At 38.6% G+C, this 18,948-nt stretch overlaps 1 protein-coding gene across 3 annotated transcripts in view; it reads left to right on the top strand.

Annotated features, from left to right (window-relative positions):
* GRIN2C (glutamate ionotropic receptor NMDA type subunit 2C) overlaps window positions 1-18,948 on the top strand; it is a 93,557-nt gene that overhangs the window by 37,660 nt on the left and 36,949 nt on the right. For all 3 annotated transcript variants that reach the window (XM_039342877.1, XM_039342876.1, XM_039342878.1), the window contains 3 exons: window positions 6,516-7,111; window positions 9,693-9,807; window positions 14,126-14,337. In XM_039342877.1, coding sequence (XP_039198811.1) covers window positions 6,516-7,111; window positions 9,693-9,807; window positions 14,126-14,337 — 923 coding nt within the window. The remainder of the gene's footprint in view (window positions 1-6,515; window positions 7,112-9,692; window positions 9,808-14,125; window positions 14,338-18,948) is intronic.

The raw sequence follows: 18,948 nt of genomic DNA, 5'->3' as shown, positions 1-18,948 counted from the left end.
TTATGAAAAAACAAACAAACAGAAAATGGGATAATTCAGTAACCAAACTAAATGGACTGTATTTAAGAGCCTATGCTTAAATTTCACTAAAATGTGTATATTTCATAGATAGGAAACTGAAATGTTCCCTACGACTCCTAGATATTCCATTTAGGTAGAAGCATAAGTAGATCTCATTTAGGTACTGATGAGAGTTGGACACCCCCTCCCCAGCCCAACTAAGAAATAATCTAGGAACACCCCAATTAAACTGGGTCAACAGCAGCCTGAGGCTAAAACAGCAAACACTTGACACACACAATGAGGAACCAGCTAGCAGCAATCAGGACACAACAATAAAAGTAATTAACACCTTTTAGGCAAGAAAAAGGAACTAACAATAGTCACAAACCAGCAAATCAAGAAAGACAAATTTTAACTCACCAATTAGAAATGGTAAGTTTGTTACCAATCAGAAATGACAAGTTTGGAAACCACAAAAGGGTATAAAAACCCCTGTTTAAAGATCATTCTGTCTAGCTAGCCGGGGACTCGAGCTGAATTGTCACTCAACGCTGATCCTCGAAATAAAACCTCTTTCTGGTAGCTGGCTTCACGATCTATTTCTTCTGCGCTGCACCGTCAAGGGGAATCCCGGCTGGAAGGACCGAACGGGGGAGTTCCTCCCAACAATCTGGCGACCCACGAAGGGACTTCCAGCTCACCCAGCCACCGGACCGGGCCCGGAAGAGTCATCACCCAGCCGGCAGCGGACACTTTGATCCGTGGGGAAGCCTCCTCGGACCCTGCCCGGTCGGCATCGGGTAGTAAAGGGAGTTTTTGAGTCTTACGCTCGAACAGCTACCAGGAAAGAGGGTAAGTGCCACCAAATTTAAATCTATTAGGTTAAAGGGTCTGGGGGAACGAAAGGAAGAATGCATGAGTGTGTGTGTGAGGCATCCTCCTCTTAGAATCAGCTGGAGCTCGCTCCCTCCGTGTGCCCTCTAGCCGCACCCCGACCTGCTGCTAGCTCCAGTGGAGCCGTGACCGGCGGAATTCGGGAAAGCAAGGGGGGGGCATCGGAGCGTGAGACCTTCTGGTGAGAGAGGAGGACCGAGCGGGCAGAGAAAGAGAACCCTATTCTGGGCAAGCCAGGACCCCTTCTGCCAGTAAATATCAAAGCAGTAGCCCCGAGCGGAGGTGGCCGCTCACCTCCGAGAATCTGTATTAGGAAAGAAGTCTCGCAAGGAGACTTTGACTGTATTGGGGGAAAGAAGTCTCGCAAGGAGACTTCGACTGTATTGGGAAAGAAGTCTTGCAAGGAGACTTTGACTGTATTGGGAAAGAAGTCTCGCAAGGAGACTTCGACTGTTTGGAAAGAAGTCTCGCAAGGAGACTTCTACTGTTAGGAAAGAAGTCTCACAAGGAGACTTCGACTGTGTTAGGAAAGAAGTCTCACAAGGAGACTTCGACTGTTAGGAAAGAAGTCTCACAAGGAGACTTCGACTGTTAGGAAAGAAGTCTCACAAGGAGACTTCGACTGTTTGGAAAGAAGTCTCACAAGGAGACTTCGACTGTGTTAGGAAAGAAGTCTCACAAGGAGACTTCGACTGTTAGGAAAGAAGTCTCACAAGGAGACTTCGACTGTGTTAGGAAAGAAGTCTCACAAGGAGATTTCGACTGTGTAGTATATGAAAGAAAAATAGACTTTGCTTAGGGCTTTGCTGGGAAACCAATTTGGCTAAATAAAGGTACTTAAAAGGGAAAATAAGAAATAGTGATTCTCTCTCTCTCTCTCTCCTCTATGCAACCACGTGGTATGTTTAAAATGTGTGCCTTCCCTAACTTGAGTTGTCTGAAATTTATGGTGGGAATGACTAGGATGTGTAAAACTAAGACTTCTGTTTGCTTGTCTTTGTGTATATATGTTTGTCAAAGTCTGTGTGAGAGGTAAATGTGACTGTTAACTGTTTCAAATCCAAAGAAAAAAGAATTTTAAATTCTGCTAGAAATTATGCTTAAAAATAAGCCACAAAAAGGAAATACCTCACTCTGTTTGTCTGGCCAACAAACAGAGTGAAGAAAAAGAATTGTGTTTGTTTGTTTGTTTGTTTTCCTTTTTCTCTGTGTGTACGCTCAAGAACAGCCTTAAGTTACCAGAAAGGATTGCTTTAAGTTTATCTGTTGGAAAAGTTTCACTTGCATTTACTGTGTGTGTTTTATCTATCTTTTTCCTGAAAAATGTGTGTCTATCTACAAGAGCCTTTTGAAACTCAAGTCTGCTTGTGTGGGGAAACAATTTTCCTAAGTTACTTTTCATATCCTATCACTTATTGTTGAAACTACTATGAAGCTTTCTGAAACATAAGCATTTTCCAATCTCTAAAATAATGTTATCTATTTTAGAATAAATGTTAAAGGCAGATTCTCCTGCCCTTGGCAAGTTGCACGTCTTAAAATATTAGGCTTTTAAAATTATTTGGAGTTTTCAGCATTTTCAAACTGCCTGCAAGCTACCCCCCTTCCAATTCTTTTCTTGACCTTTGTTCTCCATACCTTTTGTCTGCCTCTCCTGGTAGAGTCCACCCAGAAAGGGCGGGGGAGACCTTGTTCTTGTATCTTTCAGCCCTGAAACCTTCTCCCAAGCCTTTGGAAGCAGAACACACAGACCCAGATGCTGCCTCCATCCATTTGAGCCATGGAATTGAGTTTTGAATCCAGCCATCCACTAAAAAGCCACCATGCAATCTAAGTGGGGAACATCTTCCCAAGTCCTACCATTTACCCAGATGCCTGTGAGAGCTGCAGCAGGAAGGTGGTGCCATGTGAAGCCTCAGAAGAGAAAATTAGACTATGGGGGGAGGGTGGAAACTCATTGTAAACTTTTATTTCTTGCCCCATTTGTATTGTAACAAGCCAGTTGAATGTATTAGCGGAGAGATGGCACTTGGGAATATGTGGCAGAACAAGTACTGAACACCTTGGACTTCTATCTGGTGGGAGGGAAAATTTATCCAGAATGTTTGTGTTGACTATTTTGTAAAAGTAGCTGCATATACATGCACACACACCATTCAGAATCACACTTGAGTCTATCCCCTCCACCTACCTTTAGTGAAGTTCCCCAGGCTGATTTTTGCTCTGTTGCACCAAAGCTTTGAGGGATCAACTTCCAACAGATAACAAGGGGGAGGGAACTAGGCCCCCTCAGGTGATTTGCAATTCATATGCCCTGGCTAAGGAAGCAATAGGAAATCCCAAACTTATGCCCTGAATATTTTGCACTGTTGAGCTCAGATTGGGATTCCTAGAACTCATTATGTGCAATTTAAAGAAAATTTAATAGCCTGGCAGTTGGGCATTACAAACCTGGATGCACTGAATTAAGAGCTAAGGCAGGAAACAACCCTTGAAACTGGGCAGCCAGTGGTCATGTACTAAGGAGAACCATGGCTGTGAAGAATTTTGGGGGGTATGCAAACCTGACTGGAAGCTAAAGGTGACATCCAACATTTAAGAGAACTAGCACAAAACATTGGGCACAACCAGTCATCCTGGAACCTTTCCTGGCTCTTTTCATGGTTACCAGACTTCCATTAGTTGAAAATTCTTATTGGTAGTATAATCACAGTCATAATAGGTGGAGCCCTCCTTTGTTGCCTATGCCAATTAATTCCCTTAGGGTTAAAATGCCTAAAGATCTGCACAACTCCCATCAGGAGCAAGGGACAAAGCAAGAAAACATCTCTCATGATGTGCCAAATTGATCACCACTACCGTATATATGAACCAGTTGGGCTAATCACTGATACATCAGTAATAGCCCAAAATGGGGGAATTGATGAGAGTTGGACACCCCCTCCCCAGCCCAACTAAGAAATAATCTAGGAACACCCCAACTAAACTGGGTCAACAGCAGCCTGAGGCTAAAACAGCAAACACTTGACACACACAATGAGGAACCAGCTAGCAGCAATCAGGATTAACACACAACAATAAAAGTAATTAACACCTTTTAGGCAAGAAAAAGGAACTAACAATAGTCACAAACCAGCAAATCAAGAAAGACAAATTTTAACTCACCAATTAGAAATGGTAAGTTTGTTACCAATCAGAAATGACAAGTTTGGAAACCACAAAAGGGTATAAAAACCCCTGTTTAAAGATCATTCTGTCTAGCTAGCCGGGGACTCGAGCTGAATTGTCACTCAACGCTGATCCTCGAAATAAAACCTCTTTCTGGTAGCTGGCTTCACAATCTATTTCTTCTGCGCTGCACCGTCAAGGGGAATCCCAGCTGGAAGGACCGAACGGGGGAGTTCCTCCCAACAGTACTATGGCTATCTATCACTATCTACCTATGCATGGAACCTGCATTGTATGGAGAACTGAAGATTATATGGAGGTGCTTTAGGTCAAGTCTAATTAAGACTCCAGGAAGTTCAAGAATATATCTGCACTGCTTGAAAGCAAATAGGTGGGATTTTGATGAGTGCATCTCTGTAGAGGGGGTAAGGAGTGCATCTGGTTCCTTTTGTCATGCAAAGCATATGCAATACTGCTGACCTATATGTCTTCCCTAAGGAAGATGGCTGCTATTCTGAACCAATGATTTAATTTTATTGGCATGCTTATTTTTAAAGGAATGAAATCTTCTTCCAGGTCTTAGCTGGCTTATATTTGATTGCAACAATATGTTTTGTTCATATTCATTACCTTCATTGCTAAATTTATTCGGGAATTACAGAACAATGACACGTTCCTATTCTGAAGAAATATCCTTTTTTTCCCCTGCAAGAACAATTTATTCCCTCTGCTATCTCAGGTTCCTTTTTTAAACAAAATACTAAAAGTTTTAATTACAATAGTAAAAGATAATACAAACCAAAAAGAAAGAGAAAAAGAAAGAAAAACCCTAAGAAAGCAACTTCACGCCCTCATCTTGACAGGTCTAAACAATTTCCCAATCTCTTCCCCTCCTCTTAATTAACAGATACAATGCTCTTCCCAATACTCATCTCTTAACTATAGGCAAATCCAATAAGTAACATTCTCTCCATGTCCAAGTATCAGCAAAAAAATCCAAGCAAAGTCTAAAAATATTAATTAACACATATAAAATGTACCACTCCACATCTCAACTCTTAACAGTAAGCAAATCCACATTTAGGAGGCATAAAATGGTCCCACTATCCTATTATAAAGAAAAGACTGAAATTTAACATGACAAAGAGGAATAATTTCTCCTTCAAAGAGAACAAGCTCACAAAAATTCCTCGCTTTAAGTGAAAGGACGTTTAGAGACAAAGCCAATTTAAATACTGTCATATTAGCATATATAAAAGTATAGTAACTGTACTTAAAAAGGCTTAAAAATCTTGTTAACTGTAAGCTTGCTGTTTTAGTTTCTGAGACAGCTTGTCTCCCACCTTCACTGCCAATTTATTTCATAGTATATCTTTGATTTCTAATGGTTCATTTCGCTGGGATTGTTTTAGATCTCTCTTCTAAAAGAGAGATTACAGCAAGTTGCTCTGAAAAGTTATGTGGAGTTTCCATTTGAATTTCTGCCAGCAACAAAAGCATACCCCTCCTCCCATTTTCTAAATGAATAAAAAATCAATGCACATATATTAAGGGCTTAATTAGCATATGTGTATTTTAAGACTGTAGGTTTTACTATAAAGAACAATATACCAAGGATAAAGATTAATATACTATCTTGGCCGATTCATTTAGAAAACTATTAAAATGTGATAAATGATCTTTGTACAAAATGTTACACTGAACATTCTTAAATTTGGGAAGGAAAAGTGAAGGTTCTTATTTTGTTTTAAAGTCTATGGTACATTCAGTTGCTGTGTGGTGGCTTATTCAGTAGTTTAGAGTTCAAGAAAATGATTGTTTTCTCTACATGGGTCTTCTATGTATGCGTATTATGTCTACATCTATATTAGGAGGAAATGGTGTGAAATGCGATCAAACATAAAGAGTGGGAATTAGGAATTAGAAAAGGCACAATGAGTCAGAATACCAGATACAGGGTTGCTGAAGCAGACCTAGTAGGTGACGGTTAAGAAATGATTACTGTAATTTAAGTTCACAATAGATTTGGAGATTGTAGTGGTGATAATGCTTTCTGTTTTTACTTGGAAATGACTGTATCATATGGAAGTAGATATCCTGATTTTCCCCCATTTTTTATGAAGCAAATAGATGGCAAGACTGAAAACCAGAATGAATTTTCTGATTTCATAGTTGCGACATGCTATACCGGTACTCAATTAGAAAATGTGAGGAATAGTAACAAAAATGTGCATCAAGGCAGAAAATAGCTAGGATGGCTTTCCCCAATTTTCCAAGTAGGTCACATTCACTTGCATAGAGGCCATGCTGATTGAAAAGTTATGGAAATGGAGGTACAACAGATCTAGTGAGTACCACATTGGGGGAGACTTAGTTAAGATATCAAGAAATATATATTGTTTGCTGAAATCTTGCTTATCCTCTTCACTGATTCTCTCTGTCTTTCCTAGGAGCCTGGCTCTGCCTTTTTACAGTTGGGTGTCTCTATTGAACAACAGATACAAGTGATCTTCAAAGTCTTGGAGGAATATGACTGGAGCTCCTTCGCTGTTATCACCAGCCTCTATCCGGGATATAGTATCTTCCTGGATGTAATTCGGTCCTTCACTGACACCAGCTACTTTGGTTGGGAGATCCAGGATGTCTTGACCTTTGAGATGTCCCAGGATGCAAGCACCTCCAAACTGCAGAAGTTGCTGCGCCAAATAGATGCTCAAGTAATGATTGTCTATTGTTCACAAGAGGAGGCAGAGTTCCTCTTCCACGTGGTAGAGCAGGCTGGTTTGATCGGCCCCGGCTATGTCTGGATTGTGCCTAGTCTAACAGTGGGGAACATGGATGTGCCACCTACGTCTTTCCCTGTTGGCCTCGTCAGTGTGGCCACTGAAAGCTGGAAAATGAGCCTGAGGCAAAAGGTCCGGGATGGAGTGGCTATCCTTGCTATAGGAGCTGAGAGCTATTTCAAGACCCACGGCTATCTCCCCACTGTGGGCAGAGACTGCAATAGCAAACCCCCTTCTAGTGCGCCAACAAATACTTTTTATAGGTCAGTACAGGTAACATTGACGTGGTTTAAGCCGGCTCTTGTTTTAGAAATCAGAATTTGACAACAATGTTTCATCATGCAATTATGGGTATTTTGAGTTATGTGAGAGGCAGTTTAGCAGCAGCAGGATTCTTAGATTTGTATAATTTAATAACTGTAGCTTTAAAAATTAACACACGTCTCTCAGCAGAATTTCTTATACCCAGATATGTGCATGTTCTGTAATAAGAATTCTTCAGACTGAATATATGTATAGTCAGAATTTCTGAAATGGTGAAAAGGCAGGTTTATTAAATGGAAGAGTGAAGACAGTGAAGAAGAGTGCAGCCATAGCAAAAGAAGCCTAATGGTTTTAGGACCAAATCGGAGAAGTTATACGCATTGTGCACATCAATCTCAAGAGCCTAAGAACAAATTCTTGTTTCTGAATCCTGATTTAAAATAGATAAGCTCCGAATGAGTTCAAGCTTTATAACTATTGATTTAAAAAAAGTTTTCAAGAATGCCTCAAATTTTATCATTTCTAGAATATAAATAGAGACTTTCGGAATGAGTGACATTCTCAATCATGCCGCTGATGAAATGAGTTGTTAAAGTGTATCTGCCATGATAACTTTTTAATCTTAAAAGATGACCCAAGTCTGTTATTTCTGAAATTCAGAGCACTTGGTTTTGTAGGAACTAGGACACATTTGACATCAGACCACTAAGCTAGTATAAGAGGATCCTGGTTCCTTTCTCTTCCCTTTCAAATAAGAGGAATTATAATTACATGTAGTCCTTGACTTACAACAGTTCGTTTAGTGCCGGTTCAAAGTTACAACAGCACTGAAAAAAATGACTTATGACCACTGTTTGACAACTGTTTCATGTTTATGATGGTTGCAGTGTCCTGAGATCATGTGTGACCTTCTGACAAGCAAAGTCAATGGGGAAGCCAGATTAACTTAACAATTGTATTACTAACTTAGCAACTGCATTCATTCACTTAACAACTGTGCCAAGAAAGGTCGTAAAATGGGACAAAATTTAGTAAAACCATTCCGCTTATCAACAGAAATTTTGGCTTCAAATGTGGTTGTAAATTGAGGACTATCTGTACTACCAAGGGAGTGAAGGAAGAGAGGAATACTAGGATGAAGTATGTGTCACTGCCATCCCACCCAACACTGCTCTCTTCTTGAGATCAGTCACTCCAGGAAACTTCATCTCCAAGAAGTGGTGACAGTAAGAGAGCAGCCCAGCAAACTCCTGAAGCTATGTTATGCTACAACTGATGCACCTCTGTTGAAAAGGTGAACTCAGAATGTAATTAACAGAATAACAGAGTTGAAAGGGACCTTTAAGATTTTCTAGTCTAGTCCCACCCCCTGCTCAGGCAGGAAACCCTATAACATTTCAGATAAATGGTTGTCCAATCTCTTCTTAAAAATTTCCAATGTTGGAGCATTCACAACTTCTAGAGGCAGGTTGTTCCACTGGTTAATTGTTCTAACTGTCAGGAAATTTTTCCTTAGTTCTAGGTTGCTTCTTTCCTTGATTCTCTCCATTGCTTCAGGTGCTTTGGAAAATAGGTTGACCCCCCCCCTCTTCTTTGTGGCAACCTCTGAGATATTGGAACATGCTATCACCTCTAATCCTTCTTTTCATTAAACTAGACATACTCAATTTCAGCAACTGTTCATATGTTTTAGCCTCCAATCCCCTAATAATTGTTGCTGCTCTTCTCTGCACTCTTTATAGAGTTCAACATCTTTTTCACATGTGGTAATGAAAGCTGGATGCAGTATTCCAACTGCTGTCTTATCAATGCATTATACAGTGATATTAACACTTCATGTGACATCGGTTCTAATTGCAGCATTCTTGAGTCTATTTTACTTTAATGTTATCTTCATTTTAAAATTTGTTCATCATCTAAAATTAAGAGCTGCATTGAAAAAAAACAGGTCTTTCTTAAGTACGCTTAAAATGTACACCACAAAAAAACAATGTCATCTGTAGCAATTAGAAACTCTGGGAGAGGCCCAGTGAGAATAAGCTGATCAATATTTGCAGCTGGTACTGGGCAGTGCCACCAATCACAACCCACATGGGGATTGTGCCCCTTTTTACATAGGGCAACAAATGGATGGCAGTGCCACTGAGAACTGGTGCCAGGGCAGTGGATGCTACTGGGTTGGCATTCTCCCTTGCTCGTGGTAATTGCTGGGTGGCTTTTCCAGCCCAATTCATTTTGGAGGCCTATGGGGCTAAATGTGGAGAAACTCCCTCTCTGTGTCTTGCCTTGGAAATGAAAAGATCAGCATACAGCTTTAACGAATAAATGCCTTCTCCATAGCCAGACTTGCAAAACGTTACATTAAAACACTTTCTCCCATTCTGCATTTGACATTGAAGACCTCAGAGTTCTTAGCTGGCAGCAAGGATGGGCCTTGGTATAAAGCGCCTGTTTGCCGTCTTACTTGTACAAGATAAAGCCAGGATGTAAGGCCAAATTTGAGAGCATGTGGTTTAAAAAAAAAAAAAAGAATGGGTTATACCAAAACATAAGATTGATGGCTTTCCTTATTCTCAATAGGCACTTACTCAACGTGACATGGGAAAAAAAGGATCTCTCCTTCAACAAAGGTGGTTACTTGGTGAAGCCCACCATGGTGGTGATTTCGCTGAACCGGCATCGACTCTGGGAAATGGTAAGGTCCTTCCTCTGTCCCTCCCTCTCTTCCTGCCCAACATCTTGTCTTAAGTGCATAGCCTCTTAGAACTACAGTTTCCTTGTTCTACAAATGGGTTTGTCTATAATTCACCCCCCCCCATTTTAAGCTTAATTGCAACATTCACTAATACCTATTAGGGCTATGAAGGCTTTGACAATGATTGAAAGAACTGCTTTGGATCTAATGCACACCTAATTGTGATACATAAGCAGATGAAGCCAATCTGGCTTCATATCATTTGTCTACTTTTATTTTCCAGTTGAATTTACTTGTGACTGGAAACAGTGGAGGATAGCTACATACCTGGGAATTCTTTAGATTAAGATACTGGCAGCCCTCCCTCAGATACAGAGAGACCATGTCTATCTGAATTCCCAACCAGCAAGACCACAAAATTAACATTTTTGAATATGCCAAATGGGAAAGACTGACTCAAAAATCTCTTAGATCTTATTTAAAAACCCATATCTATTATGGATATTAGGGTTATGCACAATGATTCGGAAGAACTGCTCTATTCCTGGGTCGAACAGAGGCAACTCTCTGGAATTCATTACAACAGCCCTATTTCCTTCTGGCTTTTGCAACAGAAGGCTGGCAAGTCTGAGAATTCTGTGCAAGAATTGGCAATTGACAGTCCCCAAGAATCACCTCCTATTGTCCTTCTTACTTGCGCAGTGCAGTCTTTTTTTTACCCTGCCATTAAAATAAATAATTTCATTTGATAAACAAATTGAAGCACCATGAAATGAATTTTTAGATTCATTTATTTTGTATGTTCACAACTAATTTGTTTAATTTGCAATGGAGGTTTGATGCATCACATGCCACAAGGCACATAACTCAGTTGGATGAATGCTCGTTGTGCAAGATGACTTTGTTGCTTTTTTTCCAGTCATTAAAAATTGAATTAAAAAAAATAAAACTCGGCAAATATTGTGAAAGGAAATTGGCTTAAACTGCTTATGTACTAGAGATTAGGTACGTGTAGGCATATTAGAAAGCTTGCCAATAAATTACTGTCTTCCCAAAAAAAAAGGATAAATTTTCATTAAGAGTCAACCATATCATCATTAATATAAGTGTCAATCCAAAAGATAAAGGACCAGAGCTTTCCAAATTGCCCTTTTTTCTGGGAAGTATGATTAGTGCTCTTCAGACGAAAAAGAATTCAATGAGAGAAAATTGTTTAGATTTTTGGCTTCAAAGCTTTGCATTTAATTTACATTTTTATATCACATATCATATCCATGTTTGATGTAGCCTATGCTTCACAAGAGTTGGTCGTACCATTAAGCTAAATGAGGAAGCCACATAGGTCATTGGTATTCATTTATCCTGAAGGGACAACAGTAATTGAATTAAGTTCTATCTCAAGCAGCAAAGAATCTTTACTTATGTTTACTTTTTGAATAACCTTTCATGTGCCAAAGACTCCACGTTATGTTATAGGAGTAATATGCAATTGCCCCTTTATTTTCTTCCTCACAAATCAGCCCAAATGATCACATTTTAAAACAAGGTCACCTTAAGCAAAAGAGGGACTATAGTTATATGAAATAATGTGATGCTTTGTTTGCTGCTCCATCTCAAATAATAATATGTCCTGAGCCCACATTAATTTCTGCCATTCCAAGATCATTTCATTTATTCTGACCAGGTTTTTAATGTCGAGGAATGTTCCATATCTGTTAGCTCTGGAGCTCTAATCCCATTTACCTAGAATGTTCCAGAAAACTGGAGGAATATTAGAATGATTCTAGCTAGCTGGGCATTTAGATTACACCATCAATTTTGTTAGAATCTATTCCTGCAATTACATATTTCTCTTAATGAGAGAATATTGATGAGGTTATCCTCCTGCTCTCCATATGCACAAATGAACATCTAAGCATCTGCAGTGTAATTTTCTATATTGCAACTGGCAAAAAAAAAAAAAAAAAAAGGAAAACAAGTTGTCTAAGTATTTCTCCAATTTTCCCTCTTTGCAGATTATCTAAATATATCTGATTGGGTTTTATGTTATCTTTGGATAATTACAAAAATAATCTGAAAGAGATGAACACTATTAGTAGAAAGATACTGGTGTTAATTAAATGAGCTGTTTGTATAATTGCTTTCCATTATCACATTTCCTTTATGATATGACTTTCTCTGTTCAAGTATTTTCCATATGACATGGTAATTTATTACTGAGTTTTCAATAATTCTGTTAGGAATAAAGAATACAATTCTATTCAAACATGTAAAATTTGTCTGCATTTGCAACTTTAGGATAAACTGCTCTTTTAGCTGCTTTCAATACTCCATGAATGAACGGCTTAGGAGACATCCCGGATCATAAACAAAAAATCCCCCTGCTCCAATTCTCCACTTTATATTAACTTTTCTTCTTTTATATCATAACAGTCTATTGAGTTGCACTTACAATACGAGTATAACCAAATTTGAAAGGAATTGTTTAGAGGTCTCATATCTGAAATTTGTAAATTTCAGAACCGTTATAAATAAATAGAATTTGGCTTGAAACATAATGGGAACTTAATTTAAATAGAAGAAATGTTTTAAGAATTTCAAGCTTTGGGAACGGACGTCTGGAAGAGTAATATGTTTTGAGAGCTGTGCTTCAAAGGCCCTTGCTGTTGTATGCAGAATGTACATTAACTAAGGAAAAGGCCATATTTCCATCATGCTGCTTTCTTCAGAGAGAAATCATCTACATGTACTTTAAAGTCGTGTAGCCATTCAAAGAAGGCCTTTTGATTTTTGCAATGTTTTAGTGATGTGTTAAATGTCCATTTTTCTTTTGTTCTCAGTTGAGTTAAAAAAACAAATTAGAAAAGGAGACATAATACTCAATCTATATTTAAACTAAGATTTGTGAGTCTGGTAATCATAAACGAAATGTTCCTAAATGCTTCTTGTTTTCTTGGGCCACGATAATGCAACCAGTTATATATATACATATATTAGCAAGAAATTAGCAAAACTTTTAAGAATGTTAAGAATGTTTTAAAAGCTTGAAAACATCCTACCTTCATTTCTGGTATTTCACAAAATCTAACAAGGCCATATTATAGTGTCCTTTATGTTTTTACAATTTTGATCTAGCCATACAAAGACTTGGTCCTTCCTTCCTTCCTTCCTTCCTTCCTTCCTTCCTTCCTTCCTTCCTTCCTTCCTTCCTTCCTTCCTTCCTTCCTTCCTTCCTTCTTTCCTCCCTCCCTCCCTCCCTCCCTCCCTCCCTTCTTCCTTCCTTCTCCACATTCCACTATGGGTTTCAAATAGGATTCATGAGAGGGATGACTATCCTAGCATATTGATAAATTGATTTTTCCCCCTTGCTTTCCATGCATAAGTAGAATGATTATTTAACCTATGCCTTGATAATATCTTTTCTTGAACAAATGTTTCTCCAGTAAGGCAAATAATATACTAGCCCTCAAGTTTTCTAGGATGATACATTACTCAGTGGTTGGCTGCAGTTCTAAGTAAGAAGAATACAAGTGACAGAGCAAATGGAGAGCCTAATGAAAACAGGCTTAATGGCAGGATAGTCCATTTTATAATTAGTTATTGGAGTTGTTCAAATATTCCCGGAACAACAACAAAAAAATTCTGTACCATTATTCCATTTTAAATCCAAAAAATTTCTGCTAGGAGTTACATCACATTCATTTCCAATCTTTGTAAATAAATATAATTACCTAGACGATTTCCTCGGGGTCATTTAAAAATCCAGCACAGTTTAAAGCTAATATAGTAATATCTCTTTGCGAAGTGCTATAGCTTAATGCCATTTGCAGCATGAGTGCAAAACTAATCACCATCCATGAGTATAACAGAAATAAAATGTCTGACTGCTGTATCCATATAAAACAGATGGAACTTTAATAGTCTCAGATCACTCATTATTCAGTAATTACTGTCAAACTGTTTGGCAAATTGTTCTAGATTATGACTACCCAAAGGCTATAGATATTTTTCTGGATAGAGCAAAGGCTGTCAATGGTATCCAGTCCCAGAGCTCTAGAAGCAGACTTGGTATATATATTCTAATATTGTATAGACTTCAGGGATCACTTCATGCTGCTGGTTTGCTTTAAACTATAAAGTAAGAAAGAGATTTGGCTCTTCTTTCGTATGGTCTTCTCCTCCTCTGATATTGTTGACGATGATGGTGATAATGATTCTCAAGGAGCCTTGATACCCTACTGACAATGGTATATAAAAATCCGAAAGCACTCTATTTACCTGGTTCAAACAGCATCCCTCACTCTTTGCTACTGCACAGGTGGGGAAATGGGAAAAGGGAATTATCCGCATGGAATATCCAGTGTGGCCACGCTATGGATCCTTCCTGCAGCCCATGTCAGATAATCGCCACCTCACAGTGGCTACCCTTGAAGAAAGACCATTTGTGATTGTGGAGAACACAGATCCATCCACTGGAGTATGTGTCCGCAATACAGTCCCTTGCCGGAAACAGACCAACTCCTCTGTCAGGTAAATGAGAGGGAAGAATTCAAAGGATGGCATAGGAGAAAGCAGTACTGGAGCCAACAGAGGGTTGGCTTGCTAAAGGGAGGGGGGGCTGGTTTCCAATGTATATATCTTTGTCCAGAAACCCCAACATGTTTTCTAATGTAAACCAGTTGCATTAATGTTATTCCTAAAACGATTGCTTTCTTCGCTGTCCACCATCATTCATTTGGTATTTTTTTACTTGCCTTCTGTTTCATCATAAAGTGTTTTACAATCTGGTGTCCTTCAGATGGGAACGACAACTCCTCCAGAATTCCAGACCATGGCATCCCTCAGTCCTTTGATTGTGTTGCCTAGGAATTATGGGAGATTTAATCCTACTTATCTGTCATAGAGACAGAGGCATAATCTATTAACTTTATGATTATGATAGTGAAATTTGGGACCCTGATATCCACTTTCTATGATTCACCAAGGGAATCAGATAAACGTTGAAGCAGGTTTAATAATTTAGGTTTAACTCTTTAGGTTAACTGAAACTAAAGGTTATCAGCCAAGTGTCTCCCTCAGTAGCAGAACCTGTTTGTCACTTATGCATTTGTCTGTCCAGTATTGCTGCTGCCTCTATCTTCTTCTTATTGGCATCCTAATAAGATGGAAATGTTTATCCAACTTGGGTGAACATCTGAGAGAAGGTGTCCTTGGAACACATCAATCCTTCACTCTGCTGGATTTTCCCTGAAAAAAGGAATGGTGAAAAAGCCTGAATAGTAGCTGCCGCAAGCTTGGAAAACTTTTCAAATTAAAGGATGAATTCAGAATAGGCAACCCATCTAAAGCATGGGGTGAATGGACCAAGTTTGGCATTCAAGTCAGTAGTACTGGAATGGCTTTCAATTCAGCCTCAGAAAGAGCCCAGAAAGAGCTGCTGTGCAGGCTTTCCTAATGTGCTGCCCATCAAATGTGTCGGATTATAGGTTTCATCCCTCCCAGCCTGCAGGGTCAAAGAATGATTGGCACTGATAATATGATAAAATTTACTTCCTAGTGCCTATTCTGTACCTCTCTGTCTGAAACCATATGAATCCTAATGGAAGCATATAAAGAGCAGGATACCTGAACTGAATTGCTATATTTTAATTGATCGCCTGCTGTTAACTAAATTTGCATAAAATGAACACAAACATGATGGATAATAGGTCATGGATGGAAGAATAGTTGCCATTTGTTTGGAATGCCATTTGTGCACTTCCTAAGGTGATACTAGAGGTAAAAGTTGTTTTGATTGATGAAAATGATTAACAGTCAATGGAGATCTCAATTTTGAAACATTTAACAGGGAAAATTACTCATGTGTGCCACAGTCAAAATGGTAGTTAGCTGCAAACTGTTCCTACTCTTACCAGCCTTTTTTCCCCTTTTGGCACGATCTAGGGCCTTTAAAGTTGTAAGTAAGAAGGAAATACAAAATAAACAAAGTTTTCCCATTGCTATATCTGCATGTTAGGGCTATTGTCCTTTCTTGGTTTCACGTTCAACGTATTTTACACCAGATACCATGATCCCCTTTGAGAGTACTTCACATAACCATGTTTTTTAAGGGCATATTGGTTTTAGATAATGAGATTGAAGTTAACAAACAGTTTTGAAATCTAGAGGTCATCTATTATTTTGTTTCATATACTATATTCATTGTCAAATGAAAAGCTAAATTTCAATTATAGGTTATGAAAATGAAGGATTTTTTTTCCCCATCCCAGTTCATGGACCCCGTGAAATTTATTCATGGATTCCCCACGAGTCTGTAGACCCCAGGCTAAGAATCCTTGTTTCATATTAATAAAAGTAGCTGTAATTTTGTAGTGATGTTTGAAAATAAAACATTGATAGTCTTAGATGAACAGAAAATGCTGTTTCCTCTGAAACATGAGTAATCTTCATGACCGAAATCAAGTCAAGATTGAGTGGTGGTGCAAAACAAGTATGGCTATCTTATGTATGTAGGGGAATAACAGATTGCTCTTTTTGTCCCCAAGTTTTAAGAGAAAAGCTTGGGAGTAGTAGCAATTTTAATTTGCAATTAAATTTGCAATTTAAAATGTATTTCTCCTATTTTGACCACTATTTCCTGAAAGAGTAAGAGAAACCATGCTATTTTGTGGTTGTGCCATCAGAATTCTGCAGTGAAATTCAGATTCTCAGGATTGCAAAACTGAGATTCTCTAGCTGTGATTTAAAATATCAAGGAGTTTGAAGGTAGATTTTCTTGGTTAGTGTTGAACAGAACCAGGAATAGGTTCATGTTTCTGCTTCAAACTGAGCAATGAATAATCAGTCATAATTCCTGGAAGCAGTGGTGGGATTCAGCCAGTTCACACCACTTCAGCAGAACCGGTAGCTAATTTTTTGTTGCCCAGGCCCAGAAAGGACTTTCGGAAGCGGCATCCACACAGAGAACCGGTTGTTCACATATTTGAATCCCACCACTGCCTGGAAGCAAATAGTACATAACTTGGTTTGCAGATTAAGGGCTATGGCTGGTCAAAGGAAGTAAGTGGCTGGCGTTAGCAATCAATCTGCATTCATACATGTTGGGACCCAGAGATTGAGCTTTTTAATAATTTGCCTGTTACTGACCTATAATTAAGATTGTGTCATCAATGTTCCTGCCCAGTGAAGAAAGTTACTTTCTTCCCCTAATAAATTTAAACTGAAAACTAATAGAACTTTCTGGCTTCATTCTTCAAAGATTCTCTTTAATGTTTCTGATGGTATAATGTTTTGTGTCATTCTGTATGTTCCAGCTTTAACTGACATCATGAACAGGCTTATAATTATTTTCCTTCTGCTTAGAATCTAGTTTCTAATAAAGTAGAAACTAGTAATTTATCTTTGTTATGACATAACCACAGCCAGGATAGCTAAAATAAGTCTGTTTCCCACAAGAAGCTATTTACTTTTTATAGTTAATTTCAGCATCTTATAGTAAAAATAATATTCCAAATTTATCTGGACCCTTATTCCATTTATAATTTCTTCATCCCATGTGCTGAAATCTGTGGGAAACTGCTGTCCTGCAGTCTCCCCTTGAGAAGCAGCCATCTGGAGCACAGGTGGGTGATCTCTCATCCTCTCCTTATCTGGAGAGGTTCCAAGGAATCAGTCTACTCACCAGTTCCTTGGTCTTTACCGCGCTCGTTGGTTCTGTTTTCACGAAGTTTACCATAACTCCCTCAGAAGTCTGCAAAATGGCCCGTTATCCATAGCAAAAATAAACATGAGAATGGGAAGGGGAGGCTTCTTTCTTCCAATTAGGAAGTAAATTTGAAGACAATCCATACAACAGTACTAAAAATATGAAAACAAACAGTATTCAAAGCCTCCTTGTAAGGAGGAAGTTGTGAGTGCTTCCTGTTTAAGGAGATTTATTTGCCCGGTAAATTTTCCCACCCCTGCAGGAGCTCCAACTTTTTCTCTTTCCTATGATCTCTTCTCCTGTTGCTGGACAGTGTGCTAAATATTATATGATTTCTCCCAGTCCTATTGATAAATATCTTGGATACTTCTGTTGTTTACCTGCTGGGCGACACAGGATTCTAGAGTCAATGGCCTGACCCATCAAGGTCCTCCTTATGTTCTTTCCTTTCCTCTTGGGTTCATAAGCTGTCACAGATGTTATTAAGAATTGTCTTGATGATAAAGATAGCATATCATCTCCTTAAGAGTTTATTGTAAAATAATAATTTGCAAAATTAACATCTTTTCCCCACCCTAAATTGGATTGCTTGGGGAAAACAAAAAATGGATGATTGTGTAAAAGGACTAGTGAGCTTGGTTCTGGTACCAACCCAAAATTCTCAGAAGCATCCTGATTCTGAATTTTTGGTAAATTCTTGCTCTTATGAGCCATTGTTTGCCACTTTGCTCCAAATGGTGAATTTTAGGATTTTTGTTGTTTGATTTAATTAAAGTGAGCTTCTTTGAAGGCATACTGAACTTCTTTGAATGAAGGAATGGATTGTAAAGATATCAGAGCTAGCTGAGGAGATTTTTGCAATACCAAGAAGGAGAAGAAATAATGAGTATGTTTATAATTATTGAAGTTGAAAGTCAAAAGTAGCATGTTTTTTTCTTGTTTCTTTAACAAATTTCTTTCTTATTCTGCTTTGCTTTTGCACTTATTTTTCTTTCTCTTTATTTCTTTCTCCTTTTTCTTCATATTTTTCTTCATATTTGCTTTTATTTATGTAAAAATTCTTAAAAATATATTATGATGGGTTGCACAATCAGCCAGATGTTCAGATTGGATTTGGTATTTTTATTCATTCATCCACTGTCTGTCTGTCTGTCTGTCTGTCTGTCTGTCTGTCTGTCTATCTATCTATCTATCTATCTATCTATCTATCTATCTATCTATCTACCTACACACACACACACACACACACACACACACACACACACAATCCCCGAAGACCACCCATCCCTGGCTTAGAGAGTAATAATAGAAAAAGTACATGTTGACAGCTGGACTGTGTGTGAGCATTTGTATGTAGGCATCCCTGCCTTCTATAATGGCCCTCACACCAAGGAGATGCTCCAGAAAGTAACAAATGTGGAACATTAGCCATTCTA

Source organism: Crotalus tigris, unplaced genomic scaffold (assembly GCF_016545835.1).
Source record: "Crotalus tigris isolate CLP2741 ecotype Arizona unplaced genomic scaffold, ASM1654583v1 scf7180000017814.3102382, whole genome shotgun sequence".
NCBI classification, from domain to species: Eukaryota; Metazoa; Chordata; class Lepidosauria; order Squamata; family Viperidae; genus Crotalus; species Crotalus tigris.
This window is presented reverse-complemented; position numbering and strand designations above follow the sequence as displayed.